We start from the raw sequence: 23130 nt of genomic DNA, 5'->3' as shown, positions 1-23130 counted from the left end.
TATTTGCAGTACGTCCCTGACCCCTGTGAACTGCTGTGTGACTCTGGTCCTCTAAGCTCTTCTGTACAAAGGCTTCCCGTAAATGAGCCCCATTCGTCCTGTGTATGTGTGTTTGCATGTGTATGTGTATGTGTATGTGTGTGTGTGTGAGATCAGAGGCTTTTGTGCTCCAAGCCAATACAATCCTCTGCCATTAGACTGTCACAAGGCCCAATAATAACCTCTCTAATAACAGGGTACACTGCTCTCTTTCCCTCTCTCTCTCTCTCTCTCTCTCTCTTTTTCTCCTCTCTCTTTCTATATCTATCTCTACCCCCCCTCCCCCCCTCCCCAACACCCTCCCACCCGTAGCGCACTCTTCCTGAAGCAGCGGCGCCTCTTCATCTCCAACGTCACATAATTAGCGCAGCTGAATAAGGAGTGCCTCACCACCTGCAATTACCCAGATTGGGGCTGACAAAGCGGCGGGGTGAACGAAACGGATGCGGACGTCTGACTGACGGAGTGCAGTAATGAGGACCTGAGAAGGTGTGAGGAGCGCAGAGGGTGCTGCTGACCCCCTGTCCCACCCCCACCCACGCGAAACCCCCACCAGCCCCACAGCCACCACCACCACACCTGTGGAGGTTCTGGGTCGTCACTTGTTGTTGTTGTTTTTTTTTTTGCCAAACTAAAATTACCCGCAACCGGCAACCTGTCTGCTTTGATGGCAAAATCAGTCTTCATTTAGCACGATTACTTATGGAGATTGCAGGACATGGCGAGAGACGGTGTAGAAGGGACTTGGGAGAAGAGTGCATAGTACAGGAAGGTGTTACCCCAGAGTTAAGGGAGATGTTAAAGAAGCCAGGGTGCTGGATCTGAGGCACTGGGAATAATGACTGGCCTCGTCATAGACTCATAGCACGAGTGTTCACCTGCTGTAGGACGTGTGGGTTTAAAACGGAAATAGACTGACCGTTGCCAACATGTAGATCCACCAAAATGGTAACAGTAATAAGCTATGCCTTGGTTTGGAATGGTATGACGCGATGAGTGCTGTCCCTGGAGGAGACCTTCCCCTGTCTGCAGTTGGTCCTTATTTCTGCCTTGCTTGTTCTGCAACCCTGACTATGTTTAGTCCTATTCTAAACACTGTTGGGAGACCTCTATTTGACTGTGAATTTTCCTAAAACTCCCAACCCTGAATGCAACTAGTCTTAATCTTAGACCTCCCTTGACTGTTCCTAATCACTGGAGCATCAGAGACCTCCCCCTGACTGCAGCTAGTCCTAATCTTAGGCTTGTTGGCGCAGAGACCTGCTCCTGACTGCGACTGGTCCTAATCTTAGGCTTGTTGGTACAGAGACCTCCCCCTGACTGTGACTGGTCCTAATCTTAGCTTTGTTGGTGTAGAGACCTCCCCCTGACTGTGACTGGTCCTAATCTTAGCCTTGTTGGTGCAGAGACCTCCCCCTGACTGCAGCTAGTCCTAATCTTAGCCTTGTTTGTGTAGAGACCTCCCCCTGACTGCAGCTAGTCCTAATCTTAGCCTTGTTGGTGCAGAGACCTCCCCCTGACTGTGACTGGTCCTAATCTTAGCCTTGTTGGTGCAGAGACCTCCCCCTGACTGCGACTGGTCCTAATCTTAGCCTTGTTGGTGCAGAGACCTCCCCCTGACTGTGACTAGTCCTAACCACTGGGTAATCTGTTCGGAAATCTTTCCCTGAATGTGATTGGTCCTAATCATTGGAGCGTCTCTTCTGAGACCTCCCCCTTCTATGATTGGTTCTAATCTCTAAGCTCTAAGCTCTAATCTCCTCTGTCATTCTGAGACCCTGACTGTGTTTCGTCCCATTCCTTACAGTGGTGTGAGACTTCCCGTTGGCTATGAATTTTCCTAATCTCAGGCTTGTTTGTGTAGAAACCTTCCAGACTGCGAGTTGGTCCTGACCAACAGATTGATTGTTCTGAGACCTCCCCCTAACTGTGACTGGTCCTAATCTTAGCCTTGTTGGTACAGAGACATCCCCCTAACCATGACTGGTCCTAATCTTAGGCTTGTTGGTGCAGAGACCTCCCCCTGACTGTGATTGATCCTACTCACCATCTAATTAGTTCTGGGAATTAATTCTACCTGACAGACATTGTTCCTAATTACAATCTCCATTGTTCTAAGGGGGGAGGTCTCAGAACTATCAAGGTGGAGGGAAAGGCCCTGACAATGATTAGTCCTAATCTTAAGTCTCCCCACTGGCTGTGTTTGGTTCATATGTCATGGTTACCTGCCATGACATAAGAAATTTATATAAAAAATGACTGCCATGGTGCTGAGAAGAACGTTCTTTCTTAGCATACTTAGCTTTAGCTAACTGCTAGCTAATTCTGGGAATGTTAGCTAGGACTTCCCTCAGTTTCTAGAGATTGCAGTTGTCAGGAATCATCCATGCAATGCTCGTCACTATTAGCGTTATGTGGAAAACTGGATATGGCTCTTCCTAAGGTCTTGGTTGAGTCCGTTCCCTTGAGTCAGTTCAAGGGTCTGCTGGTGAATCCTTCACTCGATCCTTGTGAGAGTCAGGTATTCACTTAAGCTCAAGAGCAGAAGAGATGTTTTGGAAGTGCCTTTCTTTTCTAAAATGAAAACGCAGGGTCAGATATGAGATGAGAATGCAACAAGTACCAGATCAAACCTTGCTTGCTGACAGATTGAAATTAGCATCCCTAAATTGTAGTGGCAGAGATAGAAATAGGGGTCCCAGTATTCTCCCATGCATCCAGGAAATTTTGATGTAAATGTTGTTAAGGAGGGAGACCGGGAGGCCAAGGAGAAAGATAAGCTGCTCAGCTGTGGAAATAACAGGCTTTCCAGATCATTTGTTAAAGCTGGAGAACTGGAAACAACCTGTGATATACAGCCCTGCACTAGTATGACATCTCTTTATTGGTTTTTATTGTTACGCTATGAGAGTGGATATAAGGAGTCTTACTTGTATTAATCCACACCCTGAGATGTGTCCTTCTTGCTCGCTGTAGCCTAGCAGGTGATCTCTCATAAAGACCTGCTATTGACAGGTTGGAAATGCATGTTTCAACAACAGTAAGTGCATAGAAGCAGTTCTTTCTCCCAGTTTCGGGGACCCCTCCACCCCCTGCACATTTTGTAGGCTAATCTCTTATCTAGCACACCTGTCTAAGCTCATGGAAGGCCTAAAGGTGCCAGACTGGGGTAAATTATAGGGGAATTATTCATTGTGGAAATTTTCTATATGATTTTTTCTATGATTGCAACGACATGCCATGTGGTGACTGTCATTAATTTCTTTTGTTTGCACTCCACAGGTTGATCGGGGTGAGCTCGGAGCGGTGTAGCGAAGCGTGTGTGGATGACCCCGGGTGTGGCCGGCTGACCTCCTGCCCAGATGATGAAAGGCCTGTCCGGCAGCCGCAGCCATCACCACGTGGTGGCCTGCGAACCCTCTTATGACCCGTTGGGTCACCATGGCGACCGCAAGCCCTACCTCATTGGCCAGATTGATGCCCCTCCCCCACCAGACCATCCTTACTACTCTGGGCGGGGCTCCTCCTACCAGCCAGACTGTGTTGTGGTGCCTTATGGGACATTTCCGCGGCGCCACTACAGCTCCAGCCACGAGCTGAAGGACGAGTGTGCCTTGGTACCATACACAGGTGGAGGGGCATCCAAGGGTCAGCAGCGGGTACCAGTCAATTTGCTGGACCAGCTAGACCGCCAGCTTCCTGTATCTCGGGATGGTTACCACACGCTTCAGTACAAACGGGCCGCAGCGGCTGCTGCCTCGGCTGCCTTGGAGCAGCGCAACGACAGCCCAGGGCGCATCCGGCACCTGGTGCATTCGGTACAGAAACTGTTCACCAAGTCGCATTCTCTTGAAGGGCCGCACCACAGCAAGGGTAGCGTGAACGGTGGGGCCGGAGGCGGGGGCAAGGCCAGTCCGGACGGGGAGGGTGGGCCGATGCCGACGCCCCGACAACGGAAACGCAGCAAGAGCCGCGAGCGCTGCAAGTCGGCGGAACCCAAGCAAAGAACGCCTCCTTCCGGCTACTGGAGCTCGGACGAGCCGGAGCGGGACATCTGCCCACTGCGCCACGCCCCGGCGCCCCCCGGAGTCATGACCATGGGCCGGCACCCGGACAAGTCGCAGTCGCAGTACTTCCTGGAGGCGTACCAGGAGGGAGCGATGCTGAAAAGCTCGCGCAGCAACAACGACGTGGCAAAGTGCCAGACGTGCGCCGTGTCGGTGCCGTCGCTGGGAGTGGACGCGGCGCAGCTGGTGAAGAAGAGCTCGTGGTCGTCCTCTCTCACGGTGAGCAGGGCACGCCAGGTCTACCAGAAGGCCGCCATAAATGTAGATAAGGCGCTAGTGAAAGCAGAGGCTTGTCAGCAGGAGCGTTCGTGCCAATTCTTGCAGGTATGCAAAATTTTAACCCCCCCCAATCAATCAGCACACCCTTTATCGATTTCCTCCCCTGCACCCCCATGCTTACCTAACCCAATCTCACAATCACCCTCACTACCACCACCACCACCAACCACCACTACCACCACCTCTTCTTCCTCCTCTTCCAACCCTCTTCTGGAGAAAGCCTCCAGCTTTGATTTGAGTTCCGCTGAGAAGTAAGTGCAAACCACTAGCCGCCTTACTTTCTGTCTAGATGGCAAGCATCTGTTTTGGATCCATTCAATCTCTTTGGTATTCTTTCTGATATTTTTTATGATCTCATGAACTTTTAAAGGCGCCGTATCCCGATGGGGTAAAAATGACGGAATCTGGCTTCTTGATGGAAACATAAACAGGGAGTTCACTCAGACTCTGTAGTCCATGTTTGGAAACTAAGCTGCAAAAGCAGCCTATTTGAAATTGAACTGGGTTGTGATGTCACAGCCATGAACACATTTACATACCAATGACCATTCAGCCTACAGCAACATTATAGCCCTAAAGATTTCAATTCAAAGCGTTTATTTTGTTCATTAATGTCTGAGAAACTTTTTGTCCGAGGCACAATGCAGAACAGCCAATCAGAACAGAGATTATTTACATATCTTAAAGGCACGGTAACAGAAAGTCAACATTTTAAATGTGGACAAAAATGTAGATCATGGCACCTTTAAAATCTCATCTCTTTTCCAGTTTTCCCCAGCTCCTCCTATTATTTACGTATGGTTAAGAGAGAGAGAGAGTGTGTGTGTGTGTAAAAGAAAAAGAGAGACAGAAAGAGATTGAGCAAGTTTGTGGGGTTTGTGTGTGGGTGCTTTATGTATTTGGGATGATATTGAATAGACAGTAGACTTGTTTTCCTGACTGAGAGGGGACCCAGAAGAAATGATTATAAAATTTTAAACCCCCAGCCTTCCGCTTTAGACATGTAAGCGGCGAATGTCAGCGAAGGCACTTCAGAAGACGAGCGGCGCACTGACGGTGGGTTTCATCACACTTGCAATTATTCAAATCAGTGGCAGAGCTGAGCTCCGGTTCAAGTCAAGACCACCTTCATTCACATTGTTTTGGAATGAAGCCTTCTCTGGTTCAGGTGTGGAACTGGTTGATACTGAAAGCTTTGACACAGCTTTAGCAGAGGCACTGAGTGTAGTAGGAGGCTACATCTGTCCAGCTCAGTTAAATGTAACTCCCTGCTAATTACATTGCTCTTTGTACGTTGGCCAGATTCATAAAGCTCCGCTAACCAAGAGAGACGTTCACAAGTCACTTCATACAAGACAGACTCAAGTCTTGAGTCTTTTAGTAATGGATCTTTTTTAGCCTTCTTATTAGCGTCAAGTTTTAAATTATACCTGCAGCCTAAAGGGAGGCCGAACTAGAGCACTAGGGCTGTGTTTTAGCACAAACCAACTTGTGATGGTCAGATACTCTGTTGTTCAGTGGATCTTAAAGGATGGCGGGTTAAGCCGAGCCATACTTGAACCTCGAAGGGCTTTTGGTCCAGATCGGCTTTTAACCATAACCAGAGATTACATACAGATTAAACTGATTAGCTTGCAATGACTGAGGCTAACCCAGCAGTGGTTAGGAGTGGATGCTCCAATTGGCCTCTGTAGGTTTTATGCATTTCCAATTGGTGAGTCAAATCATTGAAACAGGGCTCAAAGAACAGAACTAGGATGGAAACGAGCACCGTACACCTCAGGAGAAGCTGTTGTGTTAATATGTAGGCTAATAGCACCTGTTCATACCTGCTCATTAATGCAGTGTGTTAGCACTAGCCGCCCATATATCAAAGCTTACACGTTATATGCGATATGATGTCATGACAAATTAGGGCACGTGCAGTACAGCAGGGTAATAATAAAGGCCTTCTCAAGGCTCGTAACCCACGCAACTGATCTGCGGTAGTTATCAGCTGTCAGCAGCATCAAAGGGGTGAGGAATATCAGGTTGACGTGACCCCGTCCCCATTACTCCAATGATTCGCTCTTGCTTGTGCAAAAAGTAAACGACATCCCATTTCGTTTTAATGAGACGTCAAGTGGGCCTTAATGTGGCGTTGAGGATCCCAGTAGGCCGCTGCAGCACTTCGGTACTCTTCGGTGCTGGGTGATCACTTTGACAAACCGCCCAGTCAGAAGTACTGAGACGAACTGAGAGCAGTTTTTCGTACGTGGGTCCTCGGTCACACATGCGTTTGAGCCTAAACTGGGCAGGAAGGATCTCTCCTGTTTTCTCTCTCTCTCTCTCACACATACACACACACACACTTGTTCTGTCAATACAAAGAGTAATTGACGTCTCTCTCCCCCCCCCCCCCCCCAGTGCTTAATTCAGAGCCTGGTTGCCATAGGAACTGTGAGTGACAGGGCTTTTTCGCCGAACAGTTCCGGATGTGAGAAAAGAGAAAAAAAACAAAACTGTGTGATGGCACTTGGATATCGAGCGAGTGGTTGATCCCACGTAGACGCTGCAGCCAAATTAGCCATAATGATGTTTTTGAGAGAGCGCAGAGAGAGTGACTTCTAGAAGTTTTCAAGGCTTCGCTCGAGTTTGTGGTTCTGATTTTGGTGGATGAAAGCATGGAAACGGACCAAATGGGCTGAAATGAATGGCCCGATAAAAGGTCTCATGTGTTGTTCAGTGTGGGGTTTCCCAGCATCTCTTATTATTTCCATGTTGTTAGTGTTGTGTGTTTGGGCTTGTCTTAGAAGAAACGGCGGGAGATTAAAGGAGCAGTATAAATGAACAGACAATGAACTCGTGATAGTGATATCTTGTAAGTGTGTGGATAACTCGAACTCGCCAAGGTTTGGTTTGAGTTGTGAGCTCTCAGTCATGTTGGTGTGTCGCTGCCACAAACAATATCATGGCATTTCTTCTAACTACAAACCATGACTGTCCAGTGTACCAGGGCACTGCCACTATGACCCGAGGGTTAGGGATGTCCCGACCGAAGGTTTCCCCCATCCGAATCTCTCCGCGCTGATCTTCTATAATAATACAGTCCCATAACTTAGGTAAGGTGTGATAATACACAGCAGTAAACAGCAGTAAAATCAGACTTAATTTAAACTCAATAATGTTTCATATCTTACAGTCCAGTCTGACTGACCTACTTGACCATTCAGCTCCCAGCTCCTTCACAACTCTGCAGTCAGATCACTTACTTGCGTGTGCTTTAGCATTAGCCTCCTCTTCGGTTCTGAATGCTCCGTTCAGAGCTGGCTTAGAGCTAAAGAAGAGAGAGTGGTTCTCTCGCTGCTAGAACAGAACATTTCGACCATGGTCAAACCAAACAAAACCAGCAGAAAATACACCAACATTTTCCGGAAGAGTGAAGAGTTCACATCCTCCTCTTCTGACAGATTGACTAACACACTCTTTACCGGCTGCTCTGTGAGTTGCTTGGTATTGCTGTGTCACGTCTACAGCAAGACTCTGAGCTAACGCTAAGCTAAAGTTTCTTCTCTTCACCAAATTTTCCGTTCCACCTTAAATAATGCAGCAAGTTACGCTCGGCTGTTGAAATGTACACAGTGTAACTGCTGCGCTATTTAAGGTGGACTGGAGAGTTAGCATTAGAACTAGCTTTAGCTTTTGTTTTGGCTGCTAACTAACTAACTAACTGGTAACGTTGCCACACTTATCAGTTCAAATAAAGCCCTGGTCTGCCTTGCTCACTGAAGTGATGTCCCAGATGAACTCTGTCTAGGGTCGCTTTCGAAAACAGTTACGCTCGTCTGCAGCATCTGAGGATCATGTCTATTAATGGCACCTGAAGGACACCAAATGGCTCTCTTCTACACCAAACCTAAGCGTCAGAAGTGCATTGCCGATCCCTGATCCATTAACAATGCATGGATCGGCCCCCTGACCCCAAGTCAATGGGTCAGATCAGGACATCCCCACTGTGGATCGCTGGTTTACAACCGCTGGGTCATCCTGCTTGCTATCAGCAGCCGGAACCAGAGAGAGCACAATTGACCTTGCTCGCTCCGGATGGTTAGATGGCACTTTCTCTCCCGACATCACTCCTGTGTGAAGCTTGGTTGCCGACTGACATTGCATCTGCTGCAGTTCGAAAAGAGGCGATGGCTGATTTTGTGCATGTGTCAGAGGACGCATGTGATTTGGGAGAGTACTGACGTGTACTGCGATTTAGCATTAGCTGTTTTAATTTAATCAGTTCGAGCGTAATATGTATAGCACCACCTTACAGCAATGCTCCTAAGTCTAACAGAGCGCCTCCCATGGACAGTAGGGACATTTTTTCTGTTACTCCAGGTAATACCCTGGATTACGAAAGAATATATGAATGAATAAATGAGCAGATGTCCCAATACTTTTGTCCATATAGTCTATTTCACCTTGATTTTATATTATGTTATCCCAGGCTTAATTTGCCTAACTGTAGACTGAACGCAGCCTAAAAGCCTCAGCAGTGTTGGTGAGGAGAGCGCTACTCTTGGAAATTGTAAGGTGAAAAAAGGACAACCCCAGAGCTTCAGGGAAAGTGGTAATTAGAGGAAATGGAAGCTACAATGTTGGATGGAGCCTTTCATCCCCTAAACGAGCTAAACAATCAGAGATGGTGTTAGCTGGCAGCTCCAGCCGCTGCGCCGGGCTTTCCGTGCAGTGTGCTGAAGATCTTAGATCAGCTGCTTCTGCTGCTGCTGCTGCTGCTGCTGCTGCTGCTGTTGCTCGGAGGGAAAACTCCTCATGTGTTCTCCGTAGTGGAGTGTAGCGTCTGTGTCGTCTGTGCATGTGTGTGTGTGTGTGTGTGTGTGCGATAAGTCTGTGAATATATGTGTGTATGGGTGCGTGTGTGGGCATGGGCACATAGCCGGTGTTACTGCTGTCATCCTGCCTCCACCGACTGCCTTTTATACTCCGGCTGACGTCAGGGCCCCGTCCGTTTCCCCGGTAACGGCAGCTCTGCGGTGATTCACACAGCAGCGGAGAAATTCTTTAACGTGGGATCTTTTTCGCTCCGCGCCATGTGAGAAATTCTCGTCCTAAAAGAGCAGCCATGCTGTGTGCTACACGATGCACCAATACCAACCGTGCAAGCAGACACTTGGACTGGGCGCTAAGAGCGAGAGCTGTGAGTACACGGACGTTAACGTAACCGTGCCTGGGTCGTTTTCTTCTCTGCTTTTTTTTTTTCTCTCCGTTTGACGTTTGCCTCGGAGAGTTTCTAAACTCCTTTTAGATCCAGGCTGCCGTTCGCGGAGCGTTTCGGAGCAGGAGCGGAGCAGAAACGGATTTTGCGCGGCAGCAACTGACTGTTATGTCTTGCAATCCATTAAATCTGTCGACTAGCGTCCGATTACCTAAGTGACTAAGCGAGCCTCTGTGTCTTCTTACTCCACCCTCGTCACAGTGATGCTGTCATTTGTAGTTAGTGCGACGAGCATTGTCGTCGTCTTTTTTTGTGCAGCAAAAAAAAAAAAAACAATTGAAAAAATTTGAAGCCATATCGCCCCCTGTCTTTCCTGTACCGCATTGCAGTGTAACTGACGGTTAACGGTTAGCTAACTGGCTGCTAACGGTTGCAGCTCAGAACTACCGCGCGGTCGTAGTTTCGCACTCCCACGCTGATGAATACAGGCCCAGATCGTTATCGAAAGTGACTAGTCTGAAATCTGCTGCTCTAGCCAGACGAATATGACCGTTACAGCAAATTGCCGCAGTGTGTCAGTAGTATTCACTCACTTTTTGGGCCGTAACCCCCTCCTCACACCACCCGCTGTGTTGTTTATCCGGTCGAAAGCCATATTTGTGCAACCAGGAGTCTCGTAAGCCAGACGTCGAGAGATCGCCTGCTGTGTTGTGTCCAAGAACCGCCTACTTTGACAGAAAAGGGTCATTTGATTGACACACAGAGCAGCTATACACAAAGTGCATGAGGAAAGTGCATGCCTGTGTTTACCGTCGGACTAATAAATCCGGGCAGGGACACGTAGATGACCTAGCAGAATGCAGCTGATGAAACTGGATAGTTTGGGCAGCTTAGCGTGCAAAAGGTATCGGAGGCTTTATGTGCACCTGAGGCTGAAACTGTGCATTCAGTGTACGTTAGGCCTGCTGTTAGCGATGGTTGACCAGTGATGCGATGACAGTGCTTCAATGGTTGTAGCTTAAAAGGTAAAAGGTGGAGTGCTTGCTAGCTTGAGAGCTTGCTAAATAAAATTATATATTTTTATATTTATATATATATTAATAAAGCAGTTGCAATTGGATTCTGAGGTTTCTCCAGCAGGGGGCGCTACTAGCATTGTAGGCCATGCAGGCCTATGGTATTGTTAATGTTACTTCTGAATTGTATGACGAAAACTCAGAGATTCAGTTCACAGTTCAGTTCTCAATTCTTGGTTCGTGGCCCAGATTCAAAGATAATTTTTAAAAGAAAAAGAATGGTGGCTGACCAATGTTGCTGGGTTTGTTGTTTGCAAACTGTGCATTGACCTCTATAGCTTCCTAGAATGACATAGTCGCTAGCTGTAGCAACGTGCACAACTTTTTACCAAGATTTCTTCCCCGCTGGCCGTAAATAAGCTCACAGAAGAGAGACTGGATGTGGATATGCCTTCATTCAGGACACCGTATTATCATCTTTACATTTGGTAGGCAAGTTAGCCAGCTTGCTAACTGCTACGTTAGTCAAGTCAAGTCAAATGTGTTTTATTGTCATTTCAACTACATACAGAGTACACAGTGAAACGAAACGACGTTCCTCCAGGACCATGGTGCAACATAGACACAGTGCATACAGAACACAAGTGCAACACAGTACAAGTGCAGACAGACAACACAACACAGTACAGACAGAGAATAATAAATAATTTAGGGGTAGTGTGCAAATTATGCAGTGTGCAATAAATATTGAGTCCAGTGAGATAGTAAAGTTATTTGTGCAAAATCCATCAGTGTAGTTTCTGGAGTTGAGAAGTCTGATGGCTTGGGGGAAGAAGCTATTGCAGAGTCTGGTCCAAGCTGGTTAACCACCACAAGCAGAGACTTAGTACATACCTTAGCTTCTTCGCTAAGCACAGAGGCACACAGGAGTCGCTCCGTTGTTGCTAATCATGCCATTTAGCTACAGTACAGGCTGTGTGCGGTGATTGAGTTCACTTTTGTGTTTTTACTATTGGACTGGTTGGCTAGCCTTGCTAGCTGCTCTAAAATGCAGGACCTTCTCATCACATCTTCCAGTTAGTGCTGCCGTAGTCGATGACACTTGGTGGTCTCGAAATGAGGGGAGTTCAGGTGAATTTCTGGAGTGTTGCTGTCTAGGCACATATCAACAGTCAGATGTTCATTGCTATCTTGCCAGTGAATTGTCAACACAGGCGTGTGGCCAATGCGCATTCACCCACGTTTTGCAATTTGCCAAAGTCAGACCACACCTGGCTCTTAAAGGGAATGACGAGTGACAAGCTGATTGGTTTATTGCAGGTTGCACCCAAAACACACCCGTGATTAATTAAGAGACCTAGTACATGCCTTTTGTGAGTTTTGAGCCGCGCAAGACTTTCTTTTCCCGTCGTTATGATAGCGATTGACAGCTCGCCAAAAGATTACTAAAACAGGGCCCATCAAGTTTAATGGAGTAGTTAGTCTATCAGCCTGACTAACCTGACACAGACATCAGTCATCAAGCTGGTCCTACTGACTAGTTTAGTTAAGCTGGTTTGCCATTTTGGTTAGCATGACCAGTGTGGTCAGGCTAGTCATGCTGGTGGACCCGTGTGATCATACTGATCAGGCTGGTCCATGAGCATGATCATGCTGGTATGCTTGAATGGTCATGATGCTCATGGTGGTCAACTAGTTTGGTAATGCAGCTTGACTAGCGTGGTCATGCTGCTTGTGCTGGTTAACCAGCTTGGTCATGCTGCTCATGGTGGTCAGCAAGCATGGTGGTCAACACACTGGTTGACGAGCTTGGTGAAGTTGGTCATGCTGGTAGACCAACCATGAAACTTACATGAAAACAAACTGGACAAACCTTACCAGATTAGCCAGCTTGAGCTGCCCAGCCTGGAATGATCAAGAATGACCGCCGCTCCCTTTTAAACCAATTTCTGGCTGTAATTGAACGTTTTTAAGGTTTCAATTGAATTGAATGTTGGTGAGATCTCTTAGCAATCAGCTCATTTTGGGGAGGGGGCCTGATTTACACCCCTATTAACACACGGATTATGTGTATGAAGGGCCCAGTCTGGGTTGGTTTAAATGAGAATCTGCTGATGAGCTTCAGCCCTGAGAGAGTGGAGCTGAGACAGATGCTGTGATACCCAGGGAGGCATCGTTAGCCTAATCATGCGAGCTCACACCGGCAGCCTCGTTAATTACCTCTGCCCACTGAATGCAGGGAGCCACGTACGGGGTGTGTGTGTGTGTCTGTGTGTGTGTGTGACAAGCATGCAGAGGTTGGCGCGGTTGACCACATGCAGTCGTTGGCGGAGATGTATGATGCCACGTCGCCTTTGACCCCACAGGTGCCTCAGGATGAGTGGGGAGGCTTCCCGCTGGGGAAGGATGAGGACATCCCGTGCCGGCGCATGCGCAGCGGGAGCTATGTCAAGGCCATGGCGGAAGACGACAGCGGCGACTCGGATGGAAGCCCCAAACCCTCGCCCAAGATGCAGGCGCGACGGGCCAGCTACCTCAAAGCCACCCAGCCATCCCTGACCGAGATGACCACGCTGAAGTAAGTGCGCTGTACTGCCTTAAGCTTGAGAACATCTTTGTACTTCTGAGGTTCTCATGCAGTCATATGTTTTTAAAAATGGTTCTTTAAAGAACCATTAAGTAAAAGGGTTCCTGAAAAGGTAGGTTCTTCTACACTTCTACACAGTTCTAACTCTCAGTCCTACAAACATTCCTCCCCAGGGGGTGTTTGGACATCTAGCTTAAAGGAGAAGCAACCCAGAACCCCAGTCCAAGTTAAGTACTCTATGGACAAAAGTATTGGGACAACTGCCCATTCATTGTTTTTTCCAAAGGGGTATTAAGGGTATTAAAAAAGTTTTAACCTGCGTTTGTTGAAGTAACTGTCTTACCGTCCCGGGACGACTTTGCCTGTAAAGATTTGACTGCATTCAGTGACAAGAGTGTTGCATGATCACCAACCCACCTCATATTAAACTCCCCAACTCATCCCAGAAGTATTGGATGGAGCACCAACCATCATTTCACATAACACTGCTCCACAGCTCAATGCTGGGGGGGCTTTATACCCCTCTAGTCCATGCCTGGCATTTGGCATGGTGCCAATAGGTTCCTGTTTATCTGCTCCAGAGAGTCCTATTTTTTTTGCCAGAACTTCTCTACAGGGACTAAACAAGCTAGGTTTGCATGCATTCACACATCTCTGTCAGCAACCTAAAGTGGTTGAATGCATTAATTAGAAGGGGTGTCCACAAACATTTGGACATATAGCGTATGTACGGTTAATTTTAAGACCCACAATCCAACACAATGGGGTCAACCCATTAACCCACCCCAACTGGGTTCGTGCCGGGTTGCCAAATTGATCCAGCTTGAGCAAACACACACTTCTGTGTACAGTCATACAGTCTCTCTCCTACTACGACGATATGTTGAAGGTCCAAATTCCCGAAGTTTCAGGTATTCTTTGACAGTTCCTCATCCGACTTAAGGAGGCTTGATAATTGGCTGATTAGCTGGATCAGGTACGAACTGCTCTGTGCTGCGTACAGCAGATAGCATGCCTCTAATTGGATTTTTGCAGATCTGAAGCCGTAACTTAAAACTCAAGCTGCATTTTATTTACTTAGTTTCTCTGAAACCTTCTTCAGGGTGGAGAAAACATGCTTTGTTAATGGTCATGGCAATAAAGCCTCAGCAAAATTGATCACGGTAGTCCACAGCCTGTAATTGAGCAGCCCAGCATCTCTCCTTTTTTATTTTACTCGCATGATGTGATATGTGGACTGGAAATACATCAATGGAAAGCTATCCGCCACTTATGCTAAGCACTGCTAAATGCTAAGGAACGAAAGGGATTAGCTATATGCAAATGAGTCATGCTAAGCTGTCATTCAGTGTTAGAGATGTTAGCATTTTTGGATGTAGGGTTGTCTTGAAGACTGGTAGAAGAAGGCAAATGTATGCGAAAGTATGGGTTTTCTACCTGCAAATGAATCCATGCTAATTAATGTGATTGGCCTCTAGCATTTTTTGTGTGACTTCCGTAGGCTACGGGTTGACTCTGTGCTCTCTGGGAATCAGTCTGACTTATGCACCATAGAGAGCTTTGTTTAAATGAAGTTTAAATGAATAATTAGCTTCACTAGGCTGACCAGACGTCCTCTTTTTTCTCTGACATGTCCTCTTTTTGGGATCTGAAAATTTAGGAATTCTACATTGTGTAAAATGTCCAGGAATTTGCTTTGCTTTTACTTTTACTTCTATATTCTTCTCATTTTCAGTGTGCTGATGTTCACAGCTTTAAACATTTAAATCTTCACAAACATTGCAAAAACCTTGCATCTCCAAACTGCATTGGACTGAATGGAAGTCAGTGTAAAAAGATTTGATTCCAAATAATTTTGGAGCATTTCTTTTGGTCCATTCATCCAATCCAGCTTCTTCTGCGCCTGTAGGAGGCAACGAAACAAACAAACCACCGTTCTCTCTTGCATTCTCCGCACTGCATCAGATTCAAAACCCTGAAGTTGGCCTACAAAGCCAAGAATGGGCCGGCCCCTCCATACCTGATAGCATACACCAAGAGCCCTTTGAGCTTTAAGTATGGCTCAGCTTGACCCGCCATCTTTTAAGATCCACGGAAGACAAGCGTCCAGGTATTTTTTCTGTCCTGGCACCGAGGTGGTGGAACGAACATCCCCTGAGTGTCCGAACGGCAGAGTCGCTCACTGTCTTCAAACCCAGACTGAAGACCCACCTCTTCTGAGATTACTTAGGTAGAGTCTTGAGTAGTGTTGAGTACTTTGGTCTCCATACTATACTACTCCACTACTACATACTACTCCATACTCCGTATTTAGTAGCATTAAAGCTTAGAGGGATCTTCTGGACTCTAGCAACAAATAAGCTAAGCATATTTTGAATATTACATTGAAGTCGCTCTGGATAAGTGTGTCTGCTAAATGCCTTCAATGTAAACATAAATGTAATCAGGTGATTCTAATAAAATACAAAGAACAACTTCCCATGTCACTTTATGTCATAAATAAAAAAAACAAAAATATAAGGTTTTAGGACCCAAGTGCACCAAATATTATGAAATGTCCAAATCAGTGATCTAATCACACACTGCTGTACAGACCAGGACTGAAAGTGTTTTAGCTACTTTTATTATGTATTATGTATTTATTATGTTTTTTTTTTTTATGAAAATAAAAGAAGATGATTAAAAGGAGACAATTTGGCCATACAGACATATAATAAAGTTATATGTTATATATGTAAATGAATTGACGTTGCATGTTTTCAAAGGTATTTAAGGCCCTCCCACCCCCACATATACACATTCTATGGTCTAAAAAAAAATGTGGTCACCCTAGCTTAACCTATTGGTGCTGCATTGCTAATGCTAATAATGCATGACGCTCAGAACCTGTCAGTATTATGCAAACGAGTTTATGTGAACTGACCTGCACCAGATTCCCTTCCTTGCTGTTGAGGGGTGCAGAAGGATAGTAAATCCTTTAAGACAGCTTGCTTCGCTTTCTGACCCTGCTTGCCCTGGGCACTAGCGTCCTGTTTATGGAGGTCACGCAGGTTTGCTTGGTGCTGAGGAATTAGCCTACCAGCTAATACAGTCCCGCACAGTGTTAATCCCCTCACTGTCGTGGCTGACTGCACATATGGAGGAAAAACGATGATTTTTGATGGTTTCAGAAGACGTGGAAGTGAGCAAAGTTGCTTTTGGAAATGCTAGTGTAACCCAGTCTTAAGATATTATTGAAAGAACATAACATTAAAACCACCTTTCAAATATTGTGTTGGTCTCCCTCGGGCCTTCTGAACAGCTCTGAGCTCTCAAGTCGTGGACCCCACAAGGCCAATGTCTGTGTAATCTGGTGCCAAGACTAACATCGGCAGCAGATCCTTTACAGAGTCCTGTAAGTTGTGAGGTGGGGCCTCCATGGATCACATCAGTGAGCTGTGGACACCCATGGCCCTGTCTCTGGTTTTCCGGATGTCCTTTCTTGTAGCACTTTTGGTAGGCACTGACCGCTGCATACCAGGAACTGAGGAAGACCTGCCTGATGTTTTGGATATCCCAGTCGTCTAGACGTCACAATTTGGTCCTTGGTAGAGTGGCTCAGATCTGTACTACATTTTTCCTGCTTATAAACCGACCTCTCCCATGCTACCTAATATATCCAACCCCTTGACAGGCGCCACTGGAACCAGATAATCAATGTTATTCACTTCACCTGTCAATGGTTTCAATGTATGACTGACTGGTATGTAATTCACTCAGTGGAACCATTTGAATTCCACTAGTAATTTTTTCAAGCAGCTGTGCACTGTACAAACTGCTACGGTGAGCCTGCTGGGTCACTTCATTGGGTAGGTCCACTGCACTGGGTAGTTTTTAGGTGTTTCATACACTGGGTTAGTTGGTCTGGGTTATAGAGACAACCCAGCCAATGGCTCAGGACATGTGAGGAGAGTGAGAATGTGTAGTTTGCCATGCACTCAAAAGTAAAACAACGCCAGTAAGCCTAAATGAGAAGTGCAATGACGAGCCCCCCAACCCCCAACACCCCCATGTAGACAAAGACAGCCATATTCACCATTTGTGTTAACCCCTTCATGCAGTGATACACTCACATACACACTAGTGATCAAACACACACAGTGACAGTCAGCACACATGCCCGCAGTGGAGGGCAGCCATCGGTTAAGGGTTAAGGGCCTCTGGGGTCCTTGCTCAACAGACCCAATCAATAGCCCAGTACTGTAACCACTGAGCCACCACTGCCCCCATGTCCTCCCATGGCATATCTTGCAAACTACCAGAGATTACACTCTAGGTCCAGATTTGAATACCTACGATCTGCATATTCACGCGTAACATTGCTATGATCCAGCGATCACAGTACTGTTTCTGCTGTGTAGAGACAGCAGGGCTTCAGGTGTGCCTCCTCCAGCCTGAATATCAGTCACTACAGAAACGCAGGCAGCCAGGAGCGCACGCACGCGCGCTTTTAATTAAGAGAGCGCAGCGAGTTTTGTGCCAGTAATTACTCTTAATTAGCCATTATTCTCAAAGGGACTTCTTTAAAAGTGCTGCGTTCACATCATAAAACACATTTTCCATGTTTGACTCTGGGGTTGCAGGTAAAGTGCTTTCTGGATCCTCACAAGTCCACATAGATTTTCCTGCATCCCCTCCCCCCCCCCCCCCCCCCCCCAACCAGACTCACATTTACAAGCAGTAATGTGTGGACGGTATGTACGGATCCGTTTTAATGAGAGCAGCGCACCGAAACACACGCTGTTATGGGGGTGGTGTCCAGACCTGTGGCTAAGTCAATTTGGGGTTGCCATAGTGACAGCCATGCGCTGTAGCCAGTCTTGAGAGACTGGTATAGTCGGGCTAAGGTCATTAAATCGCATATATAACTTGTTGTCATAAAAGACAGCGTGTGCAGTGTCCTATTCTCTCGCATTGTGTAGAATCACACGCTCTCAGCCTACAGGAACTGTCTCCTTGTTTGTACAGCAGAATGTCAGACAGGGCAGTTTATGTGCTGCAAAGAGAGACGTCAAATATGTAAGATGCTGATCCTCTAGCCAGTGGAAATGCACAGGCTGTCGAGCTGGAGGGGGTAAGGGTCCATCTATAGGTCTATTTGTCTGTCTGGCTGTTTATCTCACTGTGTAGCTCATCTCTCTGCCTATATATCTGTCTATATGTCTGTCTATCTATCTATCTATCTATATCTATATATACACACACAACATATACACAGTCAAATCAGAATAGTATGACTTAGTAGTTCTATAATTCCAGACACTATCCATCTGTTTCTCTGCAAACTTTCTTATTAGCATTCCTGTCACCCTGTTCTTCAATGATCAGGGTGACCACAGGACTGGCCACCACAGAGCAGGTAGTATTTGGGCGCTGGGTCATTCTCAGCACTGCCATGACACGGACTGACATGGTGATGCTGTGCTGCTGGATTTTTTTCCAAACACTGTGTCTGTCCACTCACTGTCCACTCTGTTAGACACTCCTACCTAGCTGGTCCACCTTGTAGATGTAAAGACAGAGACAGACGCTTGTCTTTTGCTGCACAGTTTGTGTTGGTCATCTTCTAGTCCTTCATTACTGCCCACAGGATGCTGTTGGCTGGATGTTCAAAAACTCCAGCAGCACTGCTGTGTCTGATCCACTCATACCACCAGTGCAACACACACTACTAACACACTACTACCATGACTGTGTCCTGCAGTGCAGAGAATGACCCACCACCCAAATAATACCTGCTCTGTGTTGGTCTTGTGGGGTCCTGACCATTGAAGAAAGGGTGAAAGGAGGCTAACAAACTCTGCAGAGAAACAGATGGACTACAGCCTGTAATTATTGAAATACATTATTATTATTATTATTATTATTATTATAAAATAAAATTATAACATGTGTTATATAATTATATTATGAATATTCATAAATGTCATGGGCACCATATCTAAAGGCAGATAACAGAATATTAGTCTCTACTACAAATTACAGTATATCAGTGCAGGGGAAAGGATTAATAGGTGTTAATTGGTTAACTGGGATTAATTAGTGTTACATACTAATTATGGTGAATAGGGCAGTTACTTCTTGCTCCCCATCCCTTCTGCACTACCAGTGATTACTAGAGGAGCTTCTTCTCTGCCCCAGGTATTACCAGTATGTATTAGGAATGCCCAGTATGTCAGTTATGAATTGACGTTTGTGGTACTGATGTTACAGAAGACAGCAGAAGGGCAAAGAACCCTCTAACCAGCGTTCGGCCCAGACTCCAGTTTCTGCAGATGTTTTGAGGGCTCAAGGTATTCGCATGACCCCATCAAGGTTGTTCTGTGATTTCACATCCAATCAGTAATATAACAACACAGCATTCTCTCCATGTGGTTCAGCCCTTATGTTTATTGTTTACTATGGTTTCTGATGAAGCCGCTGAACAAGGCGAGGCGTGAGTTCTGTTTTATGGAGCGTGTTAATAATGGGATCAGGTATCAGCTAGGATGTGTTAATTTGATGATTAAACACTCTTCTCTGAATGATGAGTAGTTTTCTCCTCGTAGCAGGAAGTGTGTGACGCATCATGTGTCATCAGGGGCAGCTGACGTAGGGAGCGGCCAAAGAGCAGCCAATCCAGCGAGACGGGCGACTGGGCTCAGCAGGAACCGGCCAATCGAGGGAAAGAGTCGTAACCGAAAGAGGCAGATTTATCCTCTTATTCCACACCGATGACATCACGCTTAATCAAAACCCGCAGAGTCTCTAACTCCCCCGCCTCCGTCTTTGTCCTGGGGCTCTTTTCTCCAAGTTTTACCCAAACTGCTCTCCAGGAGAGCGAGGGGAGAGGGAGGGGGGTCCCGCGGGGGCGGACTGGCCTGCAGTGCTTTTAGAATGGTTGGTTGCATGTGTGTGTGTATGTGTTTGTGGGGGCCATATATATATATATATATAAAGTACACATATATACACACATATATACCTATGATCATAATATAACAGCTCCATATGAAGAAACTAATTTTTTAGGTTTATTTTTATTTATAACTAAATAAAGTACAAAAAAAGTAAAAATAAAGTACATTTAAAATAAAAAACGTAAAATATATTTATCATATTTTTATAAACACATCAAATTACATATTAGTTTAATGATTGTTTTACTTTATGAATGCATAAATAAATAATACAAATAAATAAATAACAATAATAAAAGTATCCTACAAATATAGTTTTACATGACTCAAGACTGTGTGTGTGTGTGTGTGTGTGTGTAGCTTTCACTGATGCTTGGCCTGCTGCTGATGCTGCAGCTGGATGCAAGGTGTCTGCCTGTCAGCAATGTATGTGTGTGTGTGTGTGTGTGCATGTGTGTTGAGCTGTGTGTGGGTGGCCTTAAGGCCTTAAGTGAGTTTAGCTGTTTCTTCTTAGGCATGGTCTTGCCAGATAGTCTCTCTCTCTCTCTGTCTATTTAAAGACATCTGTACGTAATGCAGGAGTGTTTTTAGCGTTTGATGTGTGAGCATGTTTTGCGGCCCCCGCTCGGACTGACGAAGCGGAGCGGCTTTGACATGGCGGAGCTGCACTGAGCATGTGCAGAAAGGAGAATGCACTTCTGTGGCGGAAAGGAGAATACACTCCTCCGTCGCCTTCCGGCGAAATTTCCTCCTCCTGCCCCGGGCCAGGGGTTTCAAAGCTTAATCAGTGCATTGTGACTTGCTTGTGTCTGGTGTGTTGGCTCGAGGCTATCAGGTCAGCTTGCGACTGGAGCATGGTTGAGATCGGGACACTATAAAGTCCAGCTTTGTTTCAAATATTTTCATTTAATAAAGTTAATTAAATAAATAAAATAAAGCAAAAGTCACTATTCAGCCACAATTTTTAAACTGTTAAAATGGTATGGTATCAGATACAGCCTCAAAAAACATTACTGTGGGGTCCCAGGTTGTTGCTAGGTTGTTGTTAGATGATTGGTAGGGTGCCAATAGCTAGTTAGCTATATACTTATACTCTAGGTTGTTCCTATGCTGTTCAAGGTGGCTGCTATAGTATCTCTTATGGTTGATATGATGTTGCTAGGTGGTTGCTTTGATTTCCATATGCTGGTTTGCTGTTGGTATCTAACCAGTGTTTTCTGTTTACCATTTGCATGATGCAAGGTTCTATCTCTCTCTCTCTTCTTCTGTGCAGCATTTCATCAGAGCACTCTCCGAAGCTGCAGATCCGGAGCCATTCTTACCTGCGGGCGGTGAGTGAAGTTTCCATCAATCGCAGCCTGGAGAGTCTGGACCCCAAAGCACTCCTCGCCTCGCCCCAATACCGCTCACGCAATGAGAGCTACATGAGGGCTATGAGCACCATCAGCCAGGTTTGTGCCCCCGCCCCCCCATCAGGGTGCAGGAGGGGAGAAAGGTCAAACCTCCAAACCGGCCTAAGTAGTTCAGTCAGAGCCAGCCATATAAGCAATCTGCAATTCATCCACTGGCGTGATGAATTTGAGCCATCACCATAGTCAGTGTTCATTCATTCTGTTAAGATATATTTGTTGGATATGCTGTGTATAAGTGTGTAACTAACAGTGTTGACATATGACCTTCATTCTGCCATTTCAACCAGATGTTTTTCAGTGCACAGTTAACCTGCTGACTCAAAACACACCTGCCTTAAAATCACCTACCTGATATTGTGTAGGTCCCCCTCGGGCTGCCAAAACAGCTCTGACCCCTCGAGGCATGGACTACACAAAATCTCTGAAGGTGTCCTGTGGTGTCTGGCACCAAGACTAACGTTAGCAGCAGATCGTTTAAGAAGTCCTGTAAGTTGTGAGGTGTGGCCTACATTAGCATCAATGAGCCTTGGTTCACCGGTTGTCCTACCTTGGAGTACTTTTGGTAGGCACTGACCACTGCATACCAGGAACACTCCCTGAAGACCTGCCTAACGTTCTGAAGAAGCTCTGACCTAGTTGTCTAGCCGTCACAATTTGGTCTGTTTCCAATGTGGCCAATTTTAACTTTCAACTTTAAAAACGGACTGTTCACTAGATAGCTCATATGATCCCAGCCCTTGACAGATATCATTGGAGCCTGGTGGTTTTTGGAGCCAGATGTTTTCAGTGGTTTTAATGTGATGGCCGGTTGGCGTGGAAGCCAATGGCTTGATGTCAAAGACCTAAGAGAGATCTGTCCGTTGACTTCTGTTGTAAGTGTATTTTGAATCAACAGGTTTTCTGTTCAAGGACATTACTGGTGCTGGGACTGATTTGGTACTGAGTTCCTTTACAAGTGCACAGGTCTTCAGATGTAGGAAAGTACAAAGTACCTTCAGATCTTTCATTCAGTTTTAACAGCTTGTACTGTAAATATTTTTGAAAAGAAAACACCTCAGACCTTCTAAAAAAGAGAGTACACGCAGACATCTGGTAGTCCCTCAAGCTCTCCTGTGTGATTAGGGAATGGTTATGAGCTTTGTTTAACAGTAGGCCCTTACAAACCAAACATAGCCCACCCCAACACTGCAACACAAGCATTGTGTTGAGTTTACTTGATCCAGACGTGTGCATTGTTTGCGCATGAATGCTGTATATATACTTTATTAAATTGTGTTTATATATTTTATTAAGCTGCAAATGATCCACAGTTAATTCAATGCACATTGTTTCAGTGTACCAGATTTCTCCACACTCCTCATCTATCCCTCCACTCCACTGTCCCATCTGTACCCCAAGACTGTGCTTTTCACTGGTGAAAAACACTATGTCCAAAAGTATCTAGACACCATTCTTCTTTGCACTACTTGCTGACATAGAAAAGCCATAGAACAGATCCATAAGCCCAAAGGCAAGCATGGGCTAGAGTGGTGTAAAGCCCCCAGTGTTCTGCTGTGCAGTTCTCAGGAGTGATAGAGCTCCACCCA

General features: G+C 46.0%; 1 protein-coding gene across 7 annotated transcripts in view; it reads left to right on the top strand.

Moving 5' to 3' along the window:
* The window catches only part of dlgap1a (discs, large (Drosophila) homolog-associated protein 1a), a 195791-nt gene that overhangs the window by 94114 nt on the left and 78547 nt on the right, over positions 1 to 23130 (top strand). For 3 of the 7 annotated variants that reach the window (XR_011978310.1, XM_072669392.1, XM_072669389.1), the window contains 3 exons: positions 3322 to 4430; positions 12974 to 13185; positions 21406 to 21583. Coding sequence is in view for 6 of the 7 variants with exons in the window: in XM_072669392.1 (XP_072525493.1) it covers positions 3402 to 4430; positions 12974 to 13185; positions 21406 to 21583 (1419 nt within the window). In the remaining variant the exon portion in view is untranslated. The other 4 variants (XM_072669390.1, XM_072669393.1, XM_072669394.1 and 1 more) reach the window with 4 other exon arrangements.

The sequence above is a fragment of the Salminus brasiliensis genome, chromosome 23 (genome assembly GCF_030463535.1).
Source record: "Salminus brasiliensis chromosome 23, fSalBra1.hap2, whole genome shotgun sequence".
Lineage (NCBI taxonomy): Eukaryota > Metazoa > Chordata > Actinopteri > Characiformes > Bryconidae > Salminus > Salminus brasiliensis.
This window is presented reverse-complemented; position numbering and strand designations above follow the sequence as displayed.